This window comes from Triturus cristatus, chromosome 10, assembly GCF_964204655.1.
Source record: "Triturus cristatus chromosome 10, aTriCri1.1, whole genome shotgun sequence".
NCBI lineage: Eukaryota > Metazoa > Chordata > Amphibia > Caudata > Salamandridae > Triturus > Triturus cristatus.
Genome location: NC_140593.1, coordinates 515,957,616 through 515,982,933, shown reverse-complemented (window position 1 = coordinate 515,982,933; position 25,318 = coordinate 515,957,616). Strand labels below are relative to the sequence as shown.

The 25,318-nt window shown below is 46.0% G+C and overlaps 1 protein-coding gene across 7 annotated transcripts in view; it reads left to right on the top strand.

Moving 5' to 3' along the window:
- The window catches only part of RBM33 (RNA binding motif protein 33), a 594,498-nt gene that overhangs the window by 100,774 nt on the left and 468,406 nt on the right, over nucleotides 1-25,318 (top strand). For all 7 annotated transcript variants that reach the window (XR_014970135.1, XR_014970134.1, XR_014970136.1 and 4 more), the window contains exon 3: nucleotides 19,606-19,651. Coding sequence is in view for 4 of the 7 variants with exons in the window: in XM_085631975.1 (XP_085488101.1) it covers nucleotides 19,606-19,651 (46 nt within the window). In the remaining 3 variants the exon portion in view is untranslated. The remainder of the gene's footprint in view (nucleotides 1-19,605; nucleotides 19,652-25,318) is intronic.

The window sequence follows — 25,318 nt, the reverse complement described above, 5'->3', positions numbered from 1 at the left end:
GATTCATGCTCTCTATTTACTTTTCTAAATATTACTGAATTTAATAAAATAACAGACATAAGAGGTACACCTTATTGCTCCTGATATTGTCCCTAGTGGTTGCAATAAAGATCCTATTCCTCTCAAATCCCTCATATCTTTTTAAGATTCGTTCCACAGTGGGCAAGGTGTATGTTGTTCAGGAAGTGTACAATTTGTTGGGTTGGCAGCACCAGAAAAAGCTGGAAATTAAATTGGATCCTAATTACCCAAAGTCTTGGTTGTTAACCAGTCCATTACTGGTGAACAGATCTGTGAGGAATTCCCAGAAATCTTCTTTGATTTGGGTTTATTGAAAGATTTTCAACATAAAATGTAATTAAAGTCTGACTCTAAACCTGCCATATATAAAACCAGACCTATACCCCATCTTATGAAAGTACCCTTTCAGAAGGAGCTCAACAGATTAAAAACACTAGGTTATCATTCAGCCTATAGAAAGCTCAGATTGGTTAGCCCCCAATGTGATTGCTAAGAAGAGCCAGAGCAATGATATTGGGTTATGTGTGGACTTGCATGATCTTAATAGACACCCTCTTCCTCACATTCATGAGATGTTAAGCACCATGGGAGAAGCTGTGTATTTCTCAGTCCTAGATCCCGCCAATGCTTACCATCAAGTGGAGTGGCATCCAGATGGTTGACAGCTTTCACCACACCCATGGGATCACTCCTGTTTTGTAGGATGCCATTTGGGCTCGCGTCTGCTGCCACAGTCTTCCAGAAAATTATGCAGCACATTTTAGAATAGGGTTCCTACAACTCTATACTCTCAAGATGATGATCTGATGTATGATGCCACGATGGAAGAGCATGGTAAATATTTGAGTAGTTCTGGACAAAGTCAGGGTAGCAGGGTTCCCTCTACGGAAAGAAAAGTGCCAGATAGGCGTGAGTGCGGTTGAGTACTTAGGGCATTCCATTTCCAAAGATGTCTTTAAGCCCAAAGATTTGCTTACTGGACGCTGTGAAGAAAGCAATGCTTCAAGAAACAAGGACACACTAAAATCCTTTTTAGATCTAGCTGAATTTGTGGCAAAATATGTTAACAACCTTGCAGATCTTACTCGCAGCATAAGTCTTCTTGAAGAACCATGCTCACTACTAATGCTCTGAAGCCCATCAGCTGTCATTTGAAAATGTAAAAAGAGCCATTTTGTCAGATCCATATCTTTGCAAGTTTGAGCACAATAGAAAAACCAGACTTGCTACGGGTGCCAGCAGTAGAGGCCTAGGCGATACGCTTGCTCAAATCATAGATGGAAAAGAAAAAATTGTGGCTTTCGCGTCTCAGGTCCTAAGCAAGTCAGAGTCCAACTACTGTATTGTGGAAAGAGAGGCCCTGGCATGCTTCTGGTTTGTTAACCACATCAAATTTTATTTGTGTGCCATTCAGTTTGACCACAAACCCCTGATCTATATGTTCTCAACCAAAGGGTCTTATAAGAGTACCTCTCGATTGTCAAATGGGTCCTGGGTTTAGAAAGCTTTTGTTACAAATTGGAATATGTACTGGGCATTCCAAATACTGCTGCAGACTTCTTATGGCGAGCTCTTTTAGACATAATGGAGGAGTGTGAAACATCTGAATATCCTGTTCGGGTAGTCAATAATCCAGCTATTACCAATGATGAATGGTGTGCAGCTAGTTTAGAGGGTGGGCTATTGGCCAAACTCAAGTCGAATGCCCTACATGATTGACCAAATACCAAAAGTGAAGTGGATGATGATATCAAGAACTATTGGGAAGTTAGATATGAAAGTAATGAACATAACTTCAGCCTTAGGAATGATATGATCATACCTCCCACGAAGATGAGAAATCATATTATTGACCTTGCCAATGACGGTCATCTGGGTAGGAACCTTACCAAGTCACGTGTAAGGGAGCATTATTGGTTCCCTAATATGGATTCCATTGTTAAAGCCAAAGTAAAGAGTTGCTCCATATGTGCAAATAGCGCTAAATCTAAAATTCTATGTCCGGACCGGAGGCTTCGGATTATGCTATTCTTTCCATGCTTTATTCCAACTGCAGCCATTTTAAAACTCAAATTGAGAGCATATTTCCCAAACACCCTAGGGAAAAGTGGTCAACAAAGAAGGGACACCATATCCCTCAGTCCAAAAAGCCAATGACTGTCCAGGAACTACAGCCTAGTCCGACGTCATCCCCTTGCTCATCCTCTTTCTTTGCTGCTCGGCAGCCATAGATGAGTGTTTTTTCTTTTCTCTTCATGATTGTTTTGTATTTGATGGCATTCGGCAGCCGCGGGACCGCGTTCCGCGTCCCGCACCTGCCGTTATTTGTTCCTGTGTTGTCCTAATGATGTTTTTATACTGCTTTGCCATTGTTTTAATATTGTGTACGCGACCTTGGCAGTGCGGCGCTGGTGCGCTGTAGCGGCTCACCTCAGTCTTCCGAGTTTGACCGTTGAGGGGCCGCTCCAGAGCACTACTGTTTGTTCCGGGCTTCGGTCAGCCCAGTGTGTTTTCTGTGGCATTCAGGTCACCGTGGCGTTTCGCCGCAGCCCGCGGGTCCGTTGTCGGGCTTAAGCGGTCCGCTGACTGTCTGCTGTGAGGCGCGGTCCTCACCCCCAGCTGCCAGGGCGCTATTGTGCGTGTCTAGCGCGTCCGCTCCTCTAGCTGGCAACGGCACGCGGAATTCCTCCTCCATCGCATTCCTGACATTCCGCCCGCCGATGCCTGGCTGCCTCACCTACCTGGAGACTAACGCCCTCTTTGAGGATCTGTAGAGCGGTGCTCTGGCCAAAACCAACGCTCGACTTGGTCAAGTAGGAGTGCGTGTGTGTGTGCTTTATTTTGGACACCCGCTGGGTGTATAATCTCTTGGCCTTTGAACAGGCTGAATTGGGGCCTGCAGGGACACGTCCCAGGTTGAATTCCCTGATTTTTCACAATTTCTGCAGAGTGTCCCTGAGGCTCTTCTCGGTGCCTCTTTCCTTAATTGGCGTTTGTTCCTGTTGAACTTCGCTGGTCTCCAGCACATATCTATTCAGTCAACTGACTGTGGGGATGCCACCGGGCTTGCAGCTTCAAAGCCTATGGGTGAGTTGTTGTACTCGGTTCATGTCACAGCAGGGAGACATGCACTGGGAGGAGGATGCTCTTGATCATCTGCCCTGGGATGATGATTTCTACGACGCGGTGGACGCTTCCATCTACCGCGCCGTAGATGAGGTCATGGCTCCCATGGAGGAGTGTTTATGTCAGAAATTGGAGCAGTTTTGTTCTAAATGGGCCCCACCTGCGGGGGCAGCTTCCGCTACGCCGCAAGCGGTTTCCATCACTGATCCTGTGCCAGCTAAGCGGCCCAAGGTGGCCGGCGTGGATCAAGATGCTTTTGAGCGTTTGAGAGAAGCATTTTTGGCGCACAACCCCTCCGCGGCACCTATGGATCCACCCAGTCCCTCCCAGGGGTTTGAAGATGACGTTCAAGGGGATACTGACGAGGAACCAAGTACCTCTAGACTGTGGCGGCCGGCTCCACCCCTCCCCGCCCTTCCGACCCGCAGGGTACCAATGGAGAATCTGACATGTTCGATCCTGAGCTGCTAATCCACCCAAAGTCCTCTGAATAGACACCTTCAGCCAAGGTGGCCGGTTATGTTGCTGGTAGAATCCACACGTAGATGGGCAAGGAGGCTCGCAGCTGCTTCCGCTCAGAATGTCCTCGCCCATCTCTGGACGGGAAAGTTGCGCAAACACCGGAGCTCGATCCCAGCATGGTGACCTTTCTCGCTAAGTTCAACAAAGACCCTAAGAAAGGGATAGATCGGTCCTGGAGGGTGTGTCAGGACAAGCTCCTGGATGCCCTGGGCCCCATCACCATGATATTGGAAATGGCGGAGGACGCTAAGTTTACTGGGGGTGCAATCTTTCCAGACGCCCTTTCCAAGTGGGCGCAAAGGGTATTAGTGTTTATAGGGAATGCCAATTGTGCGCTCTCAACCGAGCGTAGGTGGTCTTTTTTGATAAAGGTGGACCCCAAACTAGGAGACTTGGCAGACTCTGTGGCCGGGGCGGTTGCCCAGGGAGGTTTGTTCGGTGAACCTTTTATAAAGGAGCTGGGCAAATTTGTGAACACATTCACATCTTTGGACAACGGCCCAGTGGTCCATTAAGAAAGTTTTTCCCTCGTGTGTTTTCCGTGGGGCTGGTCGAGGAAGGGGCTACTCCCCAACAACAACAACTTCTTCAGGGGGCAAGGCTCCAGGCAAGGGCAATCCCACAACCAGGCACGGTATTCCAACTTTTACCCGTCCCAAGGTCGCCACTCCAGAGGCCGAGGTTTCCGTGGTGGAGACAATACCTCTAACTCAGGTAAGTGTTTCCACGTCATCTCTGGTGCGAGTGGGAGGCCATCTGGCTGAGTGTTTGAATGTGTGGAGGACAATCATGTCCGATGCCTGGGTTCTGCAGACTGTGCAAGGCTTTCAAATAGAGTTCTGTGGCGATCCCACACAAGGGTTTCGACCCCGCCCGATTCGTTTTTCCCAGCACGCGGCGGCGTTAATCGACGTGGAGGGCTCCGCGCTCTTAGACAAAGGCGCTGTTTGCCCCACCGTTTTGCATCCTTACGGATTTTTGAGCAATATGTTCGTGGTGGACAAGACGGATGGGGGCAAACGACCGGTTCTCAACCTGTGCGATTTCAACGAATGGCTGGTGTACCGCCATTACAAGATGGAGGGTATTCACCTCCTGCGTGACGTGCTCAGGCCGGCCAATTGGATGGTCAGCTTGAATTTAAAGGATGCCTACTTGGCCATCCCCATTTTTTCCCCCCACAGAAGGTTCCTTCAGTTTCTCTGGCGTGATCAGGCGTATCACTTCACGACTCTTCCCTTCGGTCTTTCATCCGCCCCGTGGTGCTTCACAAAGGTTCTCAAACCGGTGGTGGAGTACCTTTGGGTGAGGGGGATGCGTCTCATCGGTTACCTAGATGATATGTTGTTGCTGGCCCAGTCTCCCGGGGTGCTTCGCGATCAGCTGCAGTTAGCAGTCAGCCTGTTGGAGAGTTTGGGGTTTGTCATCAACTCCAAGAAGTCCCTGTTGGTGCCAGCTCAGCGGGTCACCTTTTTGGGTTTTGTGAGCGATTCCAAGTCTGTGACCCTCAGTCTCCCAACGCAGAAGTTGGCAAAGATTCGGCACAAGCTCAGACTCACCCTGACCAAAGGCACGGTTCCCCTTCGACAGATCGCCCGCATTGTGGGGTTGCTCTCAGCCTCGATCCAGGCAATATTCCCGGGACCGCTTCACTATCGGGCATTGCAGCGCCTAAAGGCCAAACATCTACGCAAAGGGCTTCCTTATTCCCACCCGGTCTCGCTGTCGGAAGAGGCACTAGACAAACTTCTCTGGTGGCTCTGTCCCATGGAGGCCTGGAACGAGAGGGCGAATTTCGGTTCCGCCCTAGACCTCATTATAGAGTCAGACACCAGCAGGTCAGGCTGGGGCGCAAGGTGTGGAGAATTCTCCACCGGCGGTTTATGGTCCCCGCAGGAGCAGGAACTTCACATCAATTGCTTAGAGCATTGTTGGACAAAGGACAAAGTTCAGTCCTGTGTCCTCCTAAAAATGGACAATGTATCGGCAGTCAGATACATCAATCACCTTGGGGGCACTCGCTTGAAGATGCTTTCGGACCTGGCTACGAATCTTTGACAGTTCTGCCTCGACCACCACGTCTCGGTGACGGCAGAATATCTCCCAGGTCAGGAGAATTTGATCACAGACTGGCAGTCGCAACACTTCAAAGATTCCAGTCTGTGGAAGTTGCATCCGGATGTTTTTTTCTCAGCTGCAGGACCTTTGGGGTCCTTTCTCCGTGGATCTTTTTGCATCCAGGTTGGATCATCAGCTTCCACGTATTTTTAGCTGGAGACCTGATCCCCTGGCTCTGGCCACGGATGCGTTCCTGCAGGATTAGACGCAGGAATGGCCCTATGCGTTCCCACCTTTTGCCATGATCACCAGAGTGTCTGCTCCGATCAGGCACCAGCAGGCCAAGATGGTTCTCATTACTCCCATTTGGAAATCGCAAGTTTGCTTACCAGTTCTTCTGGAACTTTCTTGGGATTTTCCAATCCCACTCCCTCACTTTCCAGAGCTCCTTCTCAATCCTGACAATCAGCCTCATCAGATGTTCCTCGAAGGCTCTCTTCGCCTCATGGCGTGGAAGATTACAGGGGTAGATGGCCGCTCCCAGGCCTTTCGGAGTTCGCTGAAGGCCTTTTGGCAAAGGCCTGGTCAGACAGTACCGTCAAGCGTTATCGATGGGCCTGGGGACGATGGTGTCGTCGTTGTGTGCGACGGGGTTGCGATCCCGTGGGCGCAGATTTAGTGCATGTTTTGAATTTATTGGCGAATCTGGCTCGTCAAGGTTTGAGATACCGGTCGGCCATCACCTTCCGCTCGGCGATCTCGGCAGGGCATGTCCCGCTGGACGGCAAGCCGGTGGGAGAGCATCCTTTCATATGCAGACTTTTGAGAGGCCTCCGCTTGTCACTTCCTCCGGAACTCCGATACTCGGAGCTGTGGGATGTTAACAGAGTGCTTAATTTGTTCCTTTCATGGCAACCTAATGAGTTTTTATCCCGCAAGGAGCTCTGTGCGAAACTAGCAATGCTTCTTTGTTTGATTTCGTGCCGCAGGGTGTCGGACGTACAGGCTTTAGACATTACGAACAGAATTTTTTTCCCCTTTGGGGTGTCCTTTACTGTGAGTCCCAGGACCAAGAGTGATGCACGTGTCATTGAGTATCCAGCGTTTCCAGATTCTCCCAAGCTGTGCGTGGTGCACTGTTTGAAAGCTTATGAGGAGATGTCGTCGGAGCTCAGACCTCCGGGGAAGAGACCGCTATTGATTGCTCTCCGGGAGCCACACAAGGCAGTGTCATCACCCACTATTGCACGCTAGGTGCAATAGGTTATGCCGGAGGCAGGCATTAGCCTTCGTCAGTTTAAGGCCCACTACGCTCGGGGTGCAATGGCCTCTAAGGCAATCTCTTTGGGAGCTCGTCTGGAAGATATTATGAATGCAGCGGATTGGTCCTCGGATTCAACCTTCAAACGGTTCTATTTTAAGCCTATTATCGATATGGAACATTTGGTGGTAAGTAAGCTTTGAACTAGCATAATCCGAAGCCTCCAGTCCTGACATAGAATGAGAAATTTCCTAGCTAACGTAACGGAAAGTTTCAATTCTATTAAGGACTCGGAGGCGAGGATTACCCCGCCCACAGGTCTCTGCGAGATACCCACCCGTTGGGAGTAAGTAGTTTGTTTTATGGTTTTTGCTGTGCATCTTGCTTGTTGATACATTTTTGCTAAGGTATTTGGTCATTGCCTGATTTGATGATTTTTGTGCCTTCAGCATTGTTATGACTCCTTTGGTTTTTCTCCTGTCGATACCCTTGTTTTGCAAGTTTTGCTTTCACCTCTGATGCTTTGCGTCCTGACGTGGTATCTTTGGTTTCTAGGAGCAGACACCGGGAAACAGGACACCTTGAGGAGGATTGATGGCGTTCTCGCACAAATAAAGAGAATGAGCAAGGGGATGACATCAGACTAGGCTGTGGTTCCTGGACAGTCATTGGCTATTTGGACTGAGGGATATGGTGTCCCTTCTTTGTGTTTTTTGCTGACCACTTTTTCCCGAGGGTGTTTGGGAAATGTGATCTCAGTTTGAGTTTTAAAATCGCTGCTGTTGGAATAAAGCATGGAAAGAATAGCATAATCCTCGCCTCCGAGTCCTTAATAGAATTGAAACTTTCCGTTACGTTAGCTAGGAAATTTCTCATTATACACTAAGCGCCCATTTCACCTGTTGCCATTCCAGATAAATCATGGGAAAAAATGGCTCTATGCATTATTGGTCCAATTAATCATACAGGTGTGATAAAATATTTTGCTTTTGTTTTAGTCGATTACCATTCTCATTGGAGGTCACCAGGGTGGTCCATTATTATATTTTTAAAAGATTCTTTCTCAACAGAAGGTATTCCAGCTACCCTGGTTACTGATAATGGGGTACAATTGACATCACTGACCATGGCATATTTTCTTTCTCATCTCAACATTGTTAATTTCAAAATAGCTCTCTACTGTCTACTTGCCAATGGCATGGTGGCGAGAGTCAATCGCATGGTCAAAGAGTATCCAATTGGCTACCATAAAATTGCTTGAACGTGGAGAATGCTATTCAGGATATGCTATGGGCATACCATACTACTCCCAATTCAGTCACTAATGTATCTCTATTCTCTGCATTGAAGTGCAGAAAACCCAGCATCAAACAATTTCCCATTTGGTTGGGTGGGGAAGATTGAGTTGGGCATGACTCGACACAGGTTAAAAACAAAATTGCTCTACACTAAGCAAAATATAGGAGTTATGATGATGTCAAACAAGGTACAAAACATCAACCTTGGAAAGCTGGTGACTGGGTGTATGTTAAAAACTCTGTGGGAAGAGGAGGAATGGATTCTAATTATTAAGAACCCATGTGTATTGCAAACATAAAACCGAATGTTGCCATAATTGACAATGGGCAGAGCTGGAGCATGGACAGACAGGTACCCTTTATGGATGGTTCTCCTAACCAAGTTGATAGCAGAGCCCACACAGGAACAACATCTAGTAGGGATATCAAAGCCCTGTATGGCACAAAGTTAACTTTGTTTGCAAATGAGCAGGTGGTTTGGAAATTTCTTTTTATGGTCATCATTCAGTGTCAGTATGCTCTCCGTCTTTTGTCATCTGAGGGGTTATGCCCAAAACTATTTGGTTATGTTTTGCATGATCTTGGGATGGGGTTATATGGGGGGCTTATGTTTTTTAAACCGTTGGTGGGAAGATGTATTGTAATATTGTTATTCGGTTAATAAAAACCATAGAAGTACACTACAAACATCTTATACAACAATATTAAAACCCTTTACAAGGGTCATATTGAGGTAATCCTAGGCACCATAAAAATTCAGCAAGAAGCCCGGCTAGCCATGATGATATGGACAGTCGCTAGGGCCCCATTTCCTAACAGTTGTTTACACCAAAATGTTTTTCTCGGGAGTACTCCTGTTAATACTGCTACAAAAGGGGTGGCTTCAGGGGGTAGATGTAACCTACAGCTATTAGCAATCCAATTTGCATTGTTAATTGTGCATTTTTTACCCTGCCCAGCATGGAGTTGGTTTTCTGGGGGAATGCGTTCTACCATATACTTGATATATATACTTAATATTCGTGTCTGCCACCCTAGCACCTAGAATATTGCCACACTTAACCTTATCATAGTTGGCCAAGCCAATGTGTGTGGTGCTCTGACCTTCCTGACTCTGTGACTTCCCCCCACCCCCCTTTCTACTATAAGCGGTATTAGACAAAATGTGTGCATCGAACGTGTTTTTGATGACACTCCTAGTGTTCAAATCCACCAATTGAGTCTCAATTTGTGCCATTTTTCCCGCCAACCCTTCTACCGTCGTCTTAACGAGTTTGGAGATATCCTCCAGGAGTGTTGAAAAAAAGTGGTTCCAAACACAACTGGAAAAGGTCACCCACAATTTGTCTCACAGCTGCATGTAATAGATGATCAGAGTCCAGGAACCCTCCCCGGTCCTGGCACAACAGAGGTTCAGCTGTCATTGTGCCAGGTTTTCTGCCTCTCTTCTTCCCTTTATTTTTTACTGAGGCCATGATCATGTGAGGTGGCAATGGAACAGCCCCACCTAGATTTTCCAAAGACCCCTGTGATGGATCCTGCGGGCCCTACGTTAAAACAACCTGCTCCGTGGTAGTGACAGGTGCCCCACATGAGGTTCCGTTCAATGAAGCAACCGCTGGTAATGTGCTCAACCCTACATGTTCAGGCCCCAGAACCAGGTGTTTTTCAGCATTTTGGATCTCCTCTGTTAGGGCTCTCACAGCTGTAGTTAAATACGAGATAATAGATGCGCAGTTCCGTGGTACTTTAGCTTTAGTCTTGCCCAAATTATGGCTTCTGTATGATGGACGAAAGAAGGGTGGCCCAGCCTCTGCCAGTCGCAGATGAGCCCGCCCTTGGCTCAGGCGTGGCCCGGGCACACCCGCACGTGTCCCGCGCTGCGGGAGGCCCTGGCCCCTTATGAGTGCCTCCGGGCACCGGCAAAAGGTTGCGTTGGCAGCACTTGGGCCACAACGAATGCTAGGGTTTGGAGTCTCCTCCAAGCTACAGCGCACTTATAGTGGTATGTTTCCTCTCCCCTTGTCCTCTTAGAACATTAGAACATTCTGACAATTGGACTGTGAGCTTGTCTGAGAATGTTGGTTGCTATGCTGAGGCAAGACAGCTGATGTGTAGTGGAGATGATCATCAAAATAGTTTCTTCAGGGACCTGCGTCCTGTCTAATTTTAACAAATGTCGAAATACAGAATTGTTAGTGGAAGAGCTTATATTTTCATTGTCTGATCTGCATTTTTCTGACATTTGCATTAACCATTTATCCAACCTGCTAAATAACTACTCTGCTACAACTCATTGCAACAGCAAAGCAGTTGACCCACTCTTTGGTATGCCTTGCAACTCTTCTATGATGTTTGTTTGGCTGCTAATAGGGACTGCTCCATTAGCCAACTCTTTTATTTGGATAGTGGAAAAGTCTCGATTTAGTTGAAGCATGCAGGTGTTCACCCTTTTAATGAAAGGTTCTCAGTCTGATCAAAGTAAACACTTATAAGCCAACCTAGGTCCGACTCTACCCAACCAAGCAATTGGATAAAAAAAAAGTTTTGGACTTCTGGCGCAACACGTTTATAGGTTTAATCTGATCTCTGCCGTAATTGGATGAACTTAATCCCTTTGGTTAACTTTAAAAAAAATATTTTTAATAAATCTGCTTATTGCACTCCGCTATTATCTAAGATTTTAGCTTTCTAACTCAATTCCTCAAAGACCATGGTAATGGTGGTTGTTCACCTTCCAGCAACCCATCAGATATCTGCTTATTAACTGCACCCAGCGATACCAAAGGGGATGATGGACGGAGCGCTTGAGCAAATCAAACACTCACCCCCAGTCAACCGTTCTGGGTTTAATCCATCATCATTCTTAAGCTCACTCCACCACCCCAGTTCAGACATGGCCATATGCAAATCAGTCTGACCCTGTGCCTCATGGGAACAGTCCAGCCCGAACTGCCAAGCCATGTCTTCCCTGGACCAGAAACAAGCATCCTGGGACCGGTTTCGGGTTCATAACCCTCATCATCCAGGCTATCTTGAATCCAGTGGCAAAGTGAGCAAGGGACCCACGTCTGGGCATACCCTGCCAATTTAGGGCGAACAAAGCGATACCAAAGGGGATGATGGACGGAGCGCTTGAGCAAATCAAACACTCACCCCCAGTCAACTGATCTGGGTTTAATCCATCATCATTCTTTAGCTCACTCCACCACCCCAGTTCAGACATGGCCATATGCAAATCAGTCAGACCCTGTGCCTCATGGGAACAGTCCAGCCCGAACTGCTAACCCATGTCTTCCCTGGACCGGAAACAAGCATCCTGGGATCGGTTTCGGGTTCATAACCCTCATCAGCCAGGCTATCTTGAATCCAGTGGCAAAGTAGAAAGTTTTGGACTTCTGGCGCAACACGTTTATAGGTTAAATCTGATCTCTGCTGTATTTGGATGAACTTAATCCCTTTGGTTAACTTTAAAAAAAAATATTTTTAATGAATCTGCTTATTGCACTCCGCTGTTATCTAAGATTTTAGCTTTCTAACTCAATTCCTCAAAGACCATGGTAATGGTGGTTGTTCACCTTCCAGCAACCCACTAGATATCTGCTTATTAGCTGCACCCATCACATTCTGCTCCCATAATACATAGTCTGGGCAACAGTATGGGTGCCTAGTTGACAGTAGCACTCTGGAGTCCAAGGTGGTGCAAACAGGCTTTCAGAATCTACAGACTATAAGAAAAAAAAAATACTGCAAGTTCTTTTCTCTCCATTCAGTTCAGGCTATGGCATTAACTGTTTTTTCTGAGGTTATAATCTGAAAATAATCCCATTTGGGGCGTTTCCCTTAACTACTTAAAGAATTTAAGCAGCTGAAAGTGCTTTAATCACAACAGTGTCCTCTTAAAAGATGTGGTAAGTAATCTAGCATATCTCTACACTGAGTGACTACCCATTATAGAGAGCAAACCTGTTTTAGGTCCCAGCATATCATCTGTCAAACACTGAATAAAATAGGCCAGTCTTTATTCACAAATCATTTTTTATACGGCAGAGTACCAAGAACTATCCAGTGTTTTATGGTGCACCTTCTACTTGTACACAAATGCCTGTCTGGAAATGTATTCTTTCATTAAATGGATATCAAAACTTAGGAATTATCTTTAATTAATACAGCTGAAAACCACTCCTGGTTTCTTAAAACCATCTAGGAATTTACATGAAAAAGCTATGGTCATAACCTACATAATGACTATTACTTTACGGTTGAATTCACTCTTTAAATGCATGTTGGTGAGTAAATAAAATAATGCCTATATTCACAGAAAATGTTTCATTCACCCATTTAAACTTTAATCTCAGTTGGCAAAAAAAACGACATTATTTTACTCATGAGTCCTTCTATCACCCCCCCTGTGCTCTGGCGAGTGTTAACTTATTCTGACTTTTTCTTTGGTCACAGTTTATTTAATATTATAGCTAGACATAATAGTATCGTGATTCGTGAACAGTATTGCGATGTACAGATTGCGATTGTTTGAAAGCCATGTGTTTAGCATCAGGCATCTTATTGCACTGTGACTTGGGTGACACCTGGAAGTGTCCTACACCCTGACTAACAACATCTTTATCAATCACATTTACAACTTTTTTTAATACGTTACTCTGTTCAAGTTAGTCTCTTGATGAGTTTTTTCCCCTGATTTTATCCATCGCTCTGCTGGGCTTCTGTCCCCTTACTCGCATTTAATTTGGTGAAAACTCACCGCCATTTGGCGGGTCCGGGTCCGGGTCCTGGGGCTGGATAGCTGTGGGTGCCATCTTTGATTGGGGTGAGTGTGTCCTTGCGCGGGCGCCATCTTGGAGCGTCCCGACGCTCGTACTGGTTGGGGAGACGCCTATTTAAGGCGGACTCACACTGTTAAGTGTTCTGATCATTGCTGCACTAGCGCAGGTCGCGCTGCCAGCGGGCTTTGATATTTTTAAATACCTTAGTTTATCTTGGCTGATTTTCGTTTTTTCCCCTGATTTTATCCATCGCTCTGCTGGGCTTCTGTCCCCTTACTCGCATTTAATTTGGTGAAAACTCACCGCCATTTGGCGGGTCCGGGTCCTGGGGCTGGATAGCTGTGGGTGCCATCTTTGATTGGGGTGAGTGTGTCCTTGCGCGGGCGCCATCTTGGAGCGTCCCGACGCTCGTGCTGGTTGGGGAGACGCCTATTTAAGGCGGACTCACACTGTTAAGTGTTCTGATCATTGCTGCACTAGCGCAGGTCGCGCTGCCAGCGGGCTTTGATATTTTTAAATACCTTAGTTTATCTTGGCTGATTTTCGTTTTTTCCCCTGATTTTATCCATCGCTCTGCTGGGCTTCTGTCCCCTTACTAGCATTTAATTTGGTGAAAACTCACCGCCATTTGGCGGGTCCGGGTCCTGGGGCTGGATAGCTGTGGGTGCCATCTTTGATTGGGGTGAGTGTGTCCTTGCGCGGGCGCCATCTTGGAGCGTCCCGACGCTCGTGCTGGTTGGGGAGACGCCTATTTAAGGCGGACTCACACTGTTAAGTGTTCTGATCATTGCTGCACTAGCGCAGGTCGCGCTGCCAGCGGGCTTTGATATTTTTAAATACCTTAGTTTATCTTGGCTGATTTTCGTTTTTTCCCCTGATTTTATCCATCGCTCTGCTGGGCTTCTGTCCCCTTACTCGCATTTAATTTGGTGAAAACTCACCGCCATTTGGCGGGTCCGGGTCCTGGGGCTGGATAGCTGTGGGTGCCATCTTTGATTGGGGTGAGTGTGTCCTTGCGCAGGCGCCATCTTGGAGCGTCCCGACGCTCGTACTGGTTGGGGAGACGCCTATTTAAGGCGGACTCACACTGTTAAGTGTTCTGATCATTGCTGCACTAGCGCAGGTCGCGCTGCCAGCGGGCTTTGATATTTTTAAATACCTTAGTTTATCTTGGCTGATTTTCGTTTTTTCCCCTGATTTTATCCATCGCTCTGCTGGGCTTCTGTCCCCTTACTCGCATTTAATTTGGTGAAAACTCACCGCCATTTGGCGGGTCCGGGTCCTGGGGCTGGATAGCTGTGGGTGCCATCTTTGATTGGGGTGAGTGTGTCCTTGCGCGGGCGCCATCTTGGAGCGTCCCGACGCTCGTGCTGGTTGGGGAGACGCCTATTTAAGGCGGACTCACACTGTTAAGTGTTCTGATCATTGCTGCACTAGCGCAGGTCGCGCTGCCAGCGGGCTTTGATATTTTTAAATACCTTAGTTTATCTTGGCTGATTTTCGTTTTTTCCCCTGATTTTATCCATCGCTCTGCTGGGCTTCTGTCCCCTTACTCGCATTTAATTTGGTGAAAACTCACCGCCATTTGGCGGGTCCGGGTCCTGGGGCTGGATAGCTGTGGGTGCCATCTTTGATTGGGGTGAGTGTGTCCTTGCGCGGGCGCCATCTTGGAGCGTCCCGACGCTCGTGCTGGTTGGGGAGACGCCTATTTAAGGCGGACTCACACTGTTAAGTGTTCTGATCATTGCTGCACTAGCGCAGGTCGCGCTGCCAGCGGGCTTTGATATTTTTAAATACCTTAGTTTATCTTGGCTGATTTTCGTTTTTTCCCCTGATTTTATCCATCGCTCTGCTGGGCTTCTGTCCCCTTACTAGCATTTAATTTGGTGAAAACTCACCGCCATTTGGCGGGTCCGGGTCCTGGGGCTGGATAGCTGTGGGTGCCATCTTTGATTGGGGTGAGTGTGTCCTTGCGCGGGCGCCATCTTGGAGCGTCCCGACGCTCGTGCTGGTTGGGGAGACGCCTATTTAAGGCGGACTCACACTGTTAAGTGTTCTGATCATTGCTGCACTAGCGCAGGTCGCGCTGCCAGCGGGCTTTGATATTTTTAAATACCTTAGTTTATCTTGGCTGATTTTCGTTTTTTCCCCTGATTTTATCCATCGCTCTGCTGGGCTTCTGTCCCCTTACTCGCATTTAATTTGGTGAAAACTCACCGCCATTTGGCGGGTCCGGGTCCGGGTCCTGGGGCTGGATAGCTGTGGGTGCCATCTTTGATTGGGGTGAGTGTGTCCTTGCGCGGGCGCCATCTTGGAGCGTCCCGACGCTCGTGCTGGTTGGGGAGACGCCTATTTAAGGCGGACTCACACTGTTAAGTGTTCTGATCATTGCTGCACTAGCGCAGGTCGCGCTGCCAGCGGGCTTTGATATTTTTAAATACCTTAGTTTATCTTGGCTGATTTTCGTTTTTTCCCCTGATTTTATCCATCGCTCTGCTGGGCTTCTGTCCCCTTACTAGCATTTAATTTGGTGAAAACTCACCGCCATTTGGCGGGTCCGGGTCCTGGGGCTGGATAGCTGTGGGTGCCATCTTTGATTGGGGTGAGTGTGTCCTTGCGCGGGCGCCATCTTGGAGCGTCCCGACGCTCGTGCTGGTTGGGGAGACGCCTATTTAAAGTCGTCTTCCCCCGCGCAGCGGGAACGCGCAGTGGGACGCCGTCGCTTAGCCGGAGTCGTGCCAGAGTCCTGCCCGTCTGCGCTCGTCCGCGTCGAGGTAGCGGGTGCGGGCTATGGACTCTGGCTTCCTGCCATTGCACCATCATGTGTAGCATAGCGACACTCAGGTACGGTCGTGCTGATCTCTTTTCCATAAGAGACAGCCTTTTGGCGTGTAACTCTGTCCCTGTACCTCCTCTCTCGGGACCTTATGACTGTCCTTGCGGCAGTTTTTCCCTGGCTACTCCCAATGGGGTACGACTTGCTGTAGGGACTGCTCGTGGCATTCATACGGATTGCACCGAGCAGGAACTTAATATATGGAGCTTGAATGTTAGATCCTTGGTCAAGCACCATCAGTCACTACGGGACATGATAGATACGGACCTTCCTGATATCATTTTTCTTACCGAAACTTGGTTACAGGACGCTGACACTGCCATTATAAATCTGGCTTTCCCCTCTACCTACACGGTGTTTACCTTGAACCGTTCGACTAGGGGAGGTGGTATAGCCATGGCGATTAAATCCTGCTTCCCAGCTGAGTGGAAGGCTTTTGATCTTCCAATGTGTGAAAGCGCCTCGTTTAAGGTAAGGGTTAGTCATCAATTTACCTTCAGTGGTGTGCTTATCTATCGTCCACCGGGGAACGACACTGCTTTTAAGGCTGCCCTTGCGGATGTGGTTGGCTCGCTGGCTCCTAGGTGTGCTAACTTTAGCATAGTAGGTGACTTAAATATACATCTTGATCAGACGTCATCTCTATCCATCAGCTCCTTGTTAGCGGACCTGGAAGCGATGCAATTTAACCAACTAGTCACCTCCCCCACCCATATAGGAGGTCATATACTTGACCCCTTTTTTACCACCCTAGTTCGGGCTAGATCATCTGACCCGATGGTGGTGGGTTGGACTGACCATCTGTTGGTCAAGGTGTCATGCCCCCTAGAAAATCCGCAATTTAAACCTGTGGATAAACAGATCTTAAAGCGCAATTGGCGTAAACTCAAGTTGGAGGAGTTTGTCAGGATATTGGAGGCACAACCCCTGGGCAAACTGCAGAATGTGGAACAGGGATATGACCAGTATTGCAACTGGGTCCTTACTGCCCTCGATTCTCTTATACCTCTGCGCTGGGCTAAATGTCACGTAAAAAATCGCAGCCCTTGGTATAATGAGACTCTTGCCGAACTTAAGAGAACTTGCAGGCAAGCTGAGAGGGCCTGGCGAAAATCCTTTGATCCCACGTTAAAATCACTGTACTTTGCCCAGCTTAAGACCTATCACAGAGCTATCTGTCAAACCCGGGCCGCTTACTATGCAGCTGAGTTTTCCAACAGCCCTAACCCTTCGAAGTTAATTTTCAAGGTACTCAAAGACCTGATGGGGAAACGGGCTACCTCGCAAGAAATCTGCACGGACTCTCACTGTGAAAGTTTGGCATCCTTTTTCGTGGGGAAGGTGCAGACAATCTATCGAGGATTTATACCATCTGTCTTCGGGGATGCTCTTAGTGATATGAAGGTCCCGGTGTCCGAAACTCTGTCCATCCTGCCGGCTATGTCTAACGAGGTATTTGACACTCTGAGCCTTAAAATTAAATCTGGCTCCCCCTTAGACCCATTGAAGCCGGAGTTCCTTATTCGTCTCCCGCCTCTCTGTCGTGAACCCATTTTGGACGTGATTAATCTTTCCCTCAGTGAGGGCGTGGTCCCGCCATCCTGGAAGCAAGCTGTGGTCAGCCCTATTCTGAAGAAATCCAACTCTGACCCCTTGCTCCCGGAGAATTACCGGCCCATCTCCCTCCTGCCTTGGACCGCCAAGGTCACTGAGGCACACGTGAATTCCATCTTGTCTGCCCACCTTTCTCGTAATAACATTCTTGACGAGAGTCAAAATGGTTTTCGCGCCCAACACAGCACTGAAACTGCTTTGCTCTTCATGACCGAGCATTTGCGGTCAGTGCTGGATGCGGGGCAGACTGCGGCACTCCTATTGTTAGACCTGAGCGCCGCGTTTGACACGGTGTCTCATGACATTCTGATGCGGCGCTTGGAGGAAGTGGGTATTGGGGGGGAAGGCTCTTCAGTGGTTCCGCTCCTTCCTCTCGGACCGGTTTTTCAAAGTAGCCATTCCACCTGGCCAGTCCTCTTTCCATTCTTTGGAACTGGGAGTCCCTCAGGGTTCTGCTTTAAGCCCCACATTGTTCAACTTGTATGTGAAACCGTTGGCCGCTGTCGTCAGGCAATGTGGCCTTACCATGACATCGTATGCCGACGACACGCAGCTGGCGGTGACACTCAGTGGGGACCCTGAGGTGACTGCGCCCAGGTTCCGTGCAGGACTTATAGCTGTGGCTAGCTGGATGCGTAGCAACTGCCTACAGCTTAATGCTAAGAAAACCGAGGTCCTGGTTGTGGGGAAGCAGGCGGAACTTTGGGGAGACCAGTGGTGGCCTTCTGAACTCGGGCTGTCCCCCATTCCAGCGGCCGAAGTTAAAAATCTGGGGGTGTGGCTGGATTCCAATCTTTCTTATACCAGCCATACAAAGAAGACAGCAGCTACCTGTTTTGGTATTCTGCGAGGGCTGAGGTCAGTCCTCAAATTCTTTGACCCCCCCACTCGGCAACTGGTGGTTCAGGCCTCTATTCTTTCCCGGCTGGACTACGGGAGTGCCTTGCTTCTTGGAGTCAACCAGGCTGAGGCTACTAGGCTTCAGAGGGTGCAGAACGCTGCTGCACGGGCCATTGTTGGCCTTCCGAGACGAGGCTCTGTCTCTGCTGTTCTGACCTCCCTTCACTGGCTTCCGGTCAGACAGAGAATCAAATTTAAGGCTCTCTGTCTGACATTTAAGATCCTGAAGCTTTCCTCTCCCCCTGCTTTGGCGGGCCTTATTTCTCCTTACGTCCCCGCGCGGTCTCTCAGGTCTGAATCTTACCATCTGGCGACTAAGCCTAGGTTCAGGCTGAGTAGGATGGGAGGACGCTCTTTTCGTGTTCTGGCGGCTGATCTATGGAATTCCCTTCCTTTACATATTCGCGCCCTAAACAGCCTGACTCTTTTTAGACGCGCCATTAAAACACATCTGTTTGCCCCTGCTATCTGATTTCTCTTTTCTTGGCCTTGACCTGTTGTGTTGTGTACCTGATCAGGCGCCAGGACGCCCCTTCGCTGGGGCAGCTGTGCGCCTAATAAAAGTGAATAACATAACATAACATAACAGATGAGTCTCATGTCTAAAACTTAAACAAAATTGTGAAGTTTAGAGTAATTTTGGGAATCTCATATTACCCGTAATTCGGGAAACACACAAATTTAATCAGCTTAAATAATAATTCTCCCAGGCTTGCATACAATCAGATGCTAGTGAAATTGCATGTCACACTGCTCTTTAGCCAGACTAGCTCACGTGAAAGAAGAAAACTTCACAACACAAGAACGGATTTGGAAATATTCCTGCAATATCTAGAATTTCTACCTGTTTAGAGGGACACTAGTAGAAGTATAACAGTACTGAGAAGTTAGTAGGGAAGTGCCAACATGAAACACATCGTAGCATTGTTGGGTCATAGCGGCAACATTTTAACCAAATATATTTATGCTGGTGTTTAATTTACAATGTTCATAATCATTTCTAGAGATATGTTGAAGACGTGTGCCACTGTGAAATTAAAAAAAAAAACATCAACTGTTGAGATTACTTTCAATTTGTTTTGATTCATCGGTGACAAAACTAATATAAACCTCATGTTGGTGCTTAATAGCTTCTTCATATTTAGTGTCCTGTATTTATGTTTTATATTTGTTGCTTTCTTTCAGTGACCTGGATGACTTGTTAGAGGAAGATTTGCTTTCTGGCAATAAGGTAAGCAAAAAAAGCCTTTAAGATTGGTTACTTTTTGCTTTTGGGAATGTATGTTAGTGTCTTTGAATGAATAAAAGTGCTGTAATTTTTACAGCTACAATTTTTTTTTAAATCGAAGTCGCATTTCTTAGTCCCAGCACCACAGCATACATTTTCAAACTAATACGAGCAAGGTTTTTGTGTCTGAATAAAGACTGCTTTATAGGTCTCGTAGATCTTATTTCAGTACATATTAGGAGGGTGGTGGATATTTTGGATCAGCCCTTACAACATCTAAATTAGTACACACTTTGAGTCATAATATATTCCATTTTGTGCTTTGTTAGTTTATAGCAGTGAAGGAGGAGTCCTGCAGGATTACAGCTGGTGGGGCTCATGGCACACTAGCAGAAGCAGAGGAATAGCTTGCAGCCAGGCACAGAGCAGGACTCGCTAGTTTTGTGTCTTCTGTGCTATCATGCAAAGATACACCATTTATTGCAAAACAAATTAACACAGGGCAATTGTTCAGCAGCAGGGTACCAAAAGATATTTAAGACTTGTTAATTGGTATTTGATAAGACCATACCAAATTGTTAATCAGTATGTGTCACTACATCTGGCCTTATTATTAAAAACGTGTAAAAAACATAATTGGTTTAAATTAACTCACGTTATGTTATTGATGATTGACGAACCCTGGGTTGTCTGATTGCTTTTCCTCTTTGAGACTAGATGGAAAATGAACATTCTAGCAGTCAACTTGTTTACCATCAAAAGAAGGTTAACTGCTGTTGCATTCCCTTTTTGATGTTTTTCCCCTCTTGTAAGAGACATTTAAGAACTTAAGGGTAGAACTGTGGTTTAAACGAGGGCAGCTGCGTTGCTCCTCTAAAGTAGCAGATTAGCCTGTGTTGCTACTCTGCTCCTACCTTCGTCCTCTAGCTTTCCCACAGACACATATTCGGCTGCTCCACATTGGCTCCATGTGACATCCTGGTGGGCGGACCTGGTTCAGCACTGGCAGGCTGATTTGAGGGTTATCTTGGGTTTGAATTGATGTGGTCCATTTCTTTACATGCTTGTACAAGCCCCATGCAGGAAAAGAGCAACATGTCTGTGCTGACAGTCTGGTTAATCCATTAATTCATCAATCAAACCTCACAAGGTGTCATACGTGCACAGAGGCACTGTGACATCCATCTGCACACTCACCGTATTAAGCACACATTGACCCTTGACCTGACCCTTACTAGCACACACCTTTGAATAAATATACATTTTCACTTACACACTTATTAAAAAAAAAAAAAAAAGCCAGGCCTACTTGCTTTGCTAACACTTTTTTGTTATAAACGTTTTTAGTTTTCTAAAAGATATTTATTTCATAAATACTTGCATGTGTTCATTCTTTGGCATAGTGAGAGTTTAGCATAAATAAGTTTCACGATTTACAAGTTCCTGCGGTCTTTCACTCATTTGGACATCTTGACTTATATTAGCATTTGCAGACATTCAAATATCCAAACCAATTACCCCCAACTTTCTCATGCTTCATATGGCGTCCTTTAGTCGTGTAAGTGGCCTTCTCTAGACTTTCTAATGCTCAGTCCTCCCAGCAAGGCCTCAGTGGTCAGGTGGTCCAGGCACTCTACCTTTGTTAAATCACCATGTTCCCTTTGATTGCAAGTAAAGAAATGTCATTGATCCATAATCTAATATGTTTTCTCTGGTCTGTTTTGACTGTTATGAACAATGTCCCTGTTTTCTGTCCATCATTCTGCTGTCAAACCTTATCTGGTTTTTCACAGTCTTACTCTTGTGTAGTACATAAAGTGCAGCTCTTTTAATTTTATTAGCCGGAACCATGTATTTATAGCTCCTTACCTGTGAGGCCTTAGGATTTTAAAATGTGTTTATTAAGACTTCCCAGATCCTTTTTCCTTTATGTGTGCAGTGGTTTTCTTCTGTCTCCTGTATGTATGATTAGTTACCTTCGTGGGGCTGTTCACAACAAGCCTGGCCTGATTTTTACCAGCATGAGAAGCCAGTTGGTAAAGTAACGTGAATTGGGAAGGGCTGTGGGCACAAGCACTACACGGTTTTTTCTCAACTGGTCTCCCCAGCACAAATGCACTTAAGTCAAGACACAACACAACAGAAATCCCCAACCTATTCAGAAATATAGAGTATGTTCTAATAAAATTACACCTGAATGACAATTCAATAAAGGGGGTAGAGCTGTGAATTTCAAACTGTCTGAGGATGACCTTGTGTGGAATGCAGATATAACTTTATAGAAGATCCTTTCTGCAGAACCTTTCAGGAAGAACAGTGGTTTCTAAATAATGCGGTGCTACCATGCATTTTCTTCATCAGGGGGTTTCTACAGATAGACCTCTGTGAAGATGCAGAAATGCCAGCACTTTCACCTTTGACGACCAGCAAGGGTCGACTGCTCAAGTTAGTTTCTGTGTGTATTTCTACCAATCTCACTGCTACTATTGGTCATAATCAAGTTAATGTTCTCCAGAGCTGGGGCGAGTCTTATACCTGCCCAACAACTGGCAGTGGTGGATCACTGAACTGCTTTACCTGCCAGACCCTTTACCCAAATGTTACTGTGCGGAACGAATCTCCTTCAAATAGGCCTTGAGCCAACCATGTTATTGGGGGAAATTGGTTCTAATATGATTTATTAGCTAGGTTTAGATGCCTAGAGATGGAAAATATGTGATTGCGAGCCATACCTCTTTGCCATTTATTTGTGTTACCACTCCACTCCCAAGATACCTTGATATAAATGGATTTTTTTTCTCATAATTTTTGTTTTATTTAAAAAAATTAAGATTACAGTAAATGTGATTATATCAATTGATAATTAAAATAGTAATTAGTATTACTTCAAGTACGCCATATAAAATGTATAAATGTTTAAATTAATTTTTCCAGAGCTGGTGGAGCATCCTGAAGAAGACTGAAACAAGCACATTCTGTCCCTCTGATCCTCAGTGTATAATTCATGTATGGTCAAATGTCAAACATGGAGTTGAGCTGACAAGTCCGCAGCGCTACTCGTCATGGAAAACTTTGTTAGACGCAGCTCAAGCAAAGAGTCACATTCCACTGTTAAATATTGCGAGAAATGTGGAAACCATCACAATTCCCTGAGCATTTTACCACAGGAAGTGCAGGAGCCTGTTGAAGAGAGATTTACAGGCTATTAAGCGAAAAGCTGAAGCAAGTGTCCGTGATAATGGTGGAACGAGCGAGTGCACAAGTAAACGCTTGAACAGAAGAACATCATTAAAGTTAAATATGTATGCTGAAGAATGTATATTTTGTGTGACGACTCACTGAAGAACTTGAAACCTTCATCAAACGCAGAGTAATACACGGAATAGATGAATCATCCAAGAACTATATTAGAAGAAAATTGGACTTCTGTGACAGCCTCCACATATTCCCAGACAACCACGGACAATTATTGACAGTGTCATGCTGCAGGACGTTGTAAGACAAAACCTGAGTGCGAAACGAGAATTATCGGTTTTAAAGGATAAGGCAACAGACATGAACAAGATAATTGATCAAACCTTATTGCACATAAGAACAATGATTAAAACAAACCTGGCATCAATACCATGGCCATATCATCCATCCGACGTTGATAAAGATTAATTTACAGTGCCAGATTATTTTAGACGGTTCCTATTAGGACTTCTGACTGGAGATCTAGAAAACACAGTCGCCCAAATGGGTCACCTTACTTATGCAATCATTCAGTCAGGACCATATATATGCAGTGACAAATGGCCAGCAGAACCCCTCCCCCCCCCCAATCAATTGTTGCTCCCTTACGCTGTAAAAACGTTTGACAGGCAATGTTGAAATTATCCGCACTCCAAACGGACTTGATCATGGGATTTCAGATTCCCAACTGGAAGAAAATTATACCGCCTTGTGTCATTGGGAACTTCCTGCTACCTTAAATGTGCAAATTGCTCTTCCAGCCGACATTCAGTCTCATGTCTTCACTAACTTAGCATTGGATAACATTGATAGGCTGGCAGAGACTCTTACTGTCAGTCAAAATTACTTTATTCGGTTATTTAAAACCATAAAAGCATTCTACACAATAATAAAAGTTAAAAACATGAATATGAATGATATTGCACTGGTTAGATACACAAGGTGGACAAACAGTTTAAAATACAGCTTTAAAACATGATTATTAAAAATTAATTGTTATGAACTAGATCATGGGAATCACTCACTTTTTTCCTCCTTATTCTGACTGCTGCTGTGAGGAAACTCGCTATGTTAAAAATTTCCCAGACATTAGACAACATCTGTAAATATATTAGCGCTGGTTTCGCCTTTAAAAATCCTTTGCCCTTTAAAATTGGGAGAATAAAACGTTTCCGACTATGCAAAAAGTGCTCGCAGAATAAAACGAAGTGCAGTGTGTCCTGGGAGGAGAAATTATCACATGAACAGATGCCCAGGTCCTCCACCCTTCTCCATCCCGGTGGTTCGGCAAGTAATAAGTGTAACTGGTTCAGCCTTAATCTTACTAGAAGGAAGCGATGGTTAGAATTGGTTACCACATTTAAGTAGGGTTCAATTGCACAAGACGTTTTTAACAATTGATGGGCACATACCGTTGGTTTTGCCAACTCCCTCATCTCTCTTTCCAGAAGTGCCATATATAAATAAGATTTCTTAACCCACTGCATGTCTCCCTTTACTAATTTTTCTGGAGAGTTAAATAATTCAGGTCGTCCCAATTGCTCTGCCAGCCTTTTCACATGACTCAACCAAGGAATGCTGCTAACTCGGTCTAAACCTAAATAATCTCTCAAGATTTAGCGATTAGTTTTAAGTTCGGGGTTTAACCAGGTTGCTATCAATTTTAGTAAAGGTGCCATTTCAGTTTGATCAGCCACAAAGCCTATCCCAGTCTCTTGACGAATTATGTATGATGGCGTTGACTGTGGCACCGATAGCAAATTTCTTAAGAATTTATTTTCAGTTATTTGAATTTCCTTTGCTTCTCTAAAACCCCATATATCCGAGCCATAGTTTGCGATTGAAATGCATTTTGCTCTATATACATTTAACAGTGCTTGTACTGGTTTAGCCCCCAACCTGCGTGCAAAGCGTAGAACCGCAGATGTAGATCTGGCCAATATATTTCTTTTTGCTTTCATTTGTGGGACCCATGTACCTCTATCATCAAATATAAGCCTAGGTAAGAGAATATAGTGACCCTTGTAATCACGTTACCCTCACAGTGGAGAGTTTTAACCCTTTTAGGCCTAGAGCCGATTATCATGGAGTGTGATTTTGAAAAGATTACTCTTCGATCCAGAGATATCATAAATACGGCAAAGGAAGTTAAGACACTGTAAACCAACCGCAGTTCTTGCTAATTTGGCGGCATCCTCTGCGAATAGGAGGGCTGGGATCAGTCGTTCCCCCACGTGCGGGATGTTTTTACTGGCTTCCCCTAAAACTAAATACAAGTTGTTGATATAAACGGTAAAAAGTAGGTGGGGCCAAGATACATCCCTGCCCGACACCATTTGCGATGCGTATTCCCTGGGAACAATTCCCCCTTTGGTCGTACCTCACTCTGGCAGTCAAATCCCTATGCAAATTGGCCAGGAAATAAACAGTGTTTCT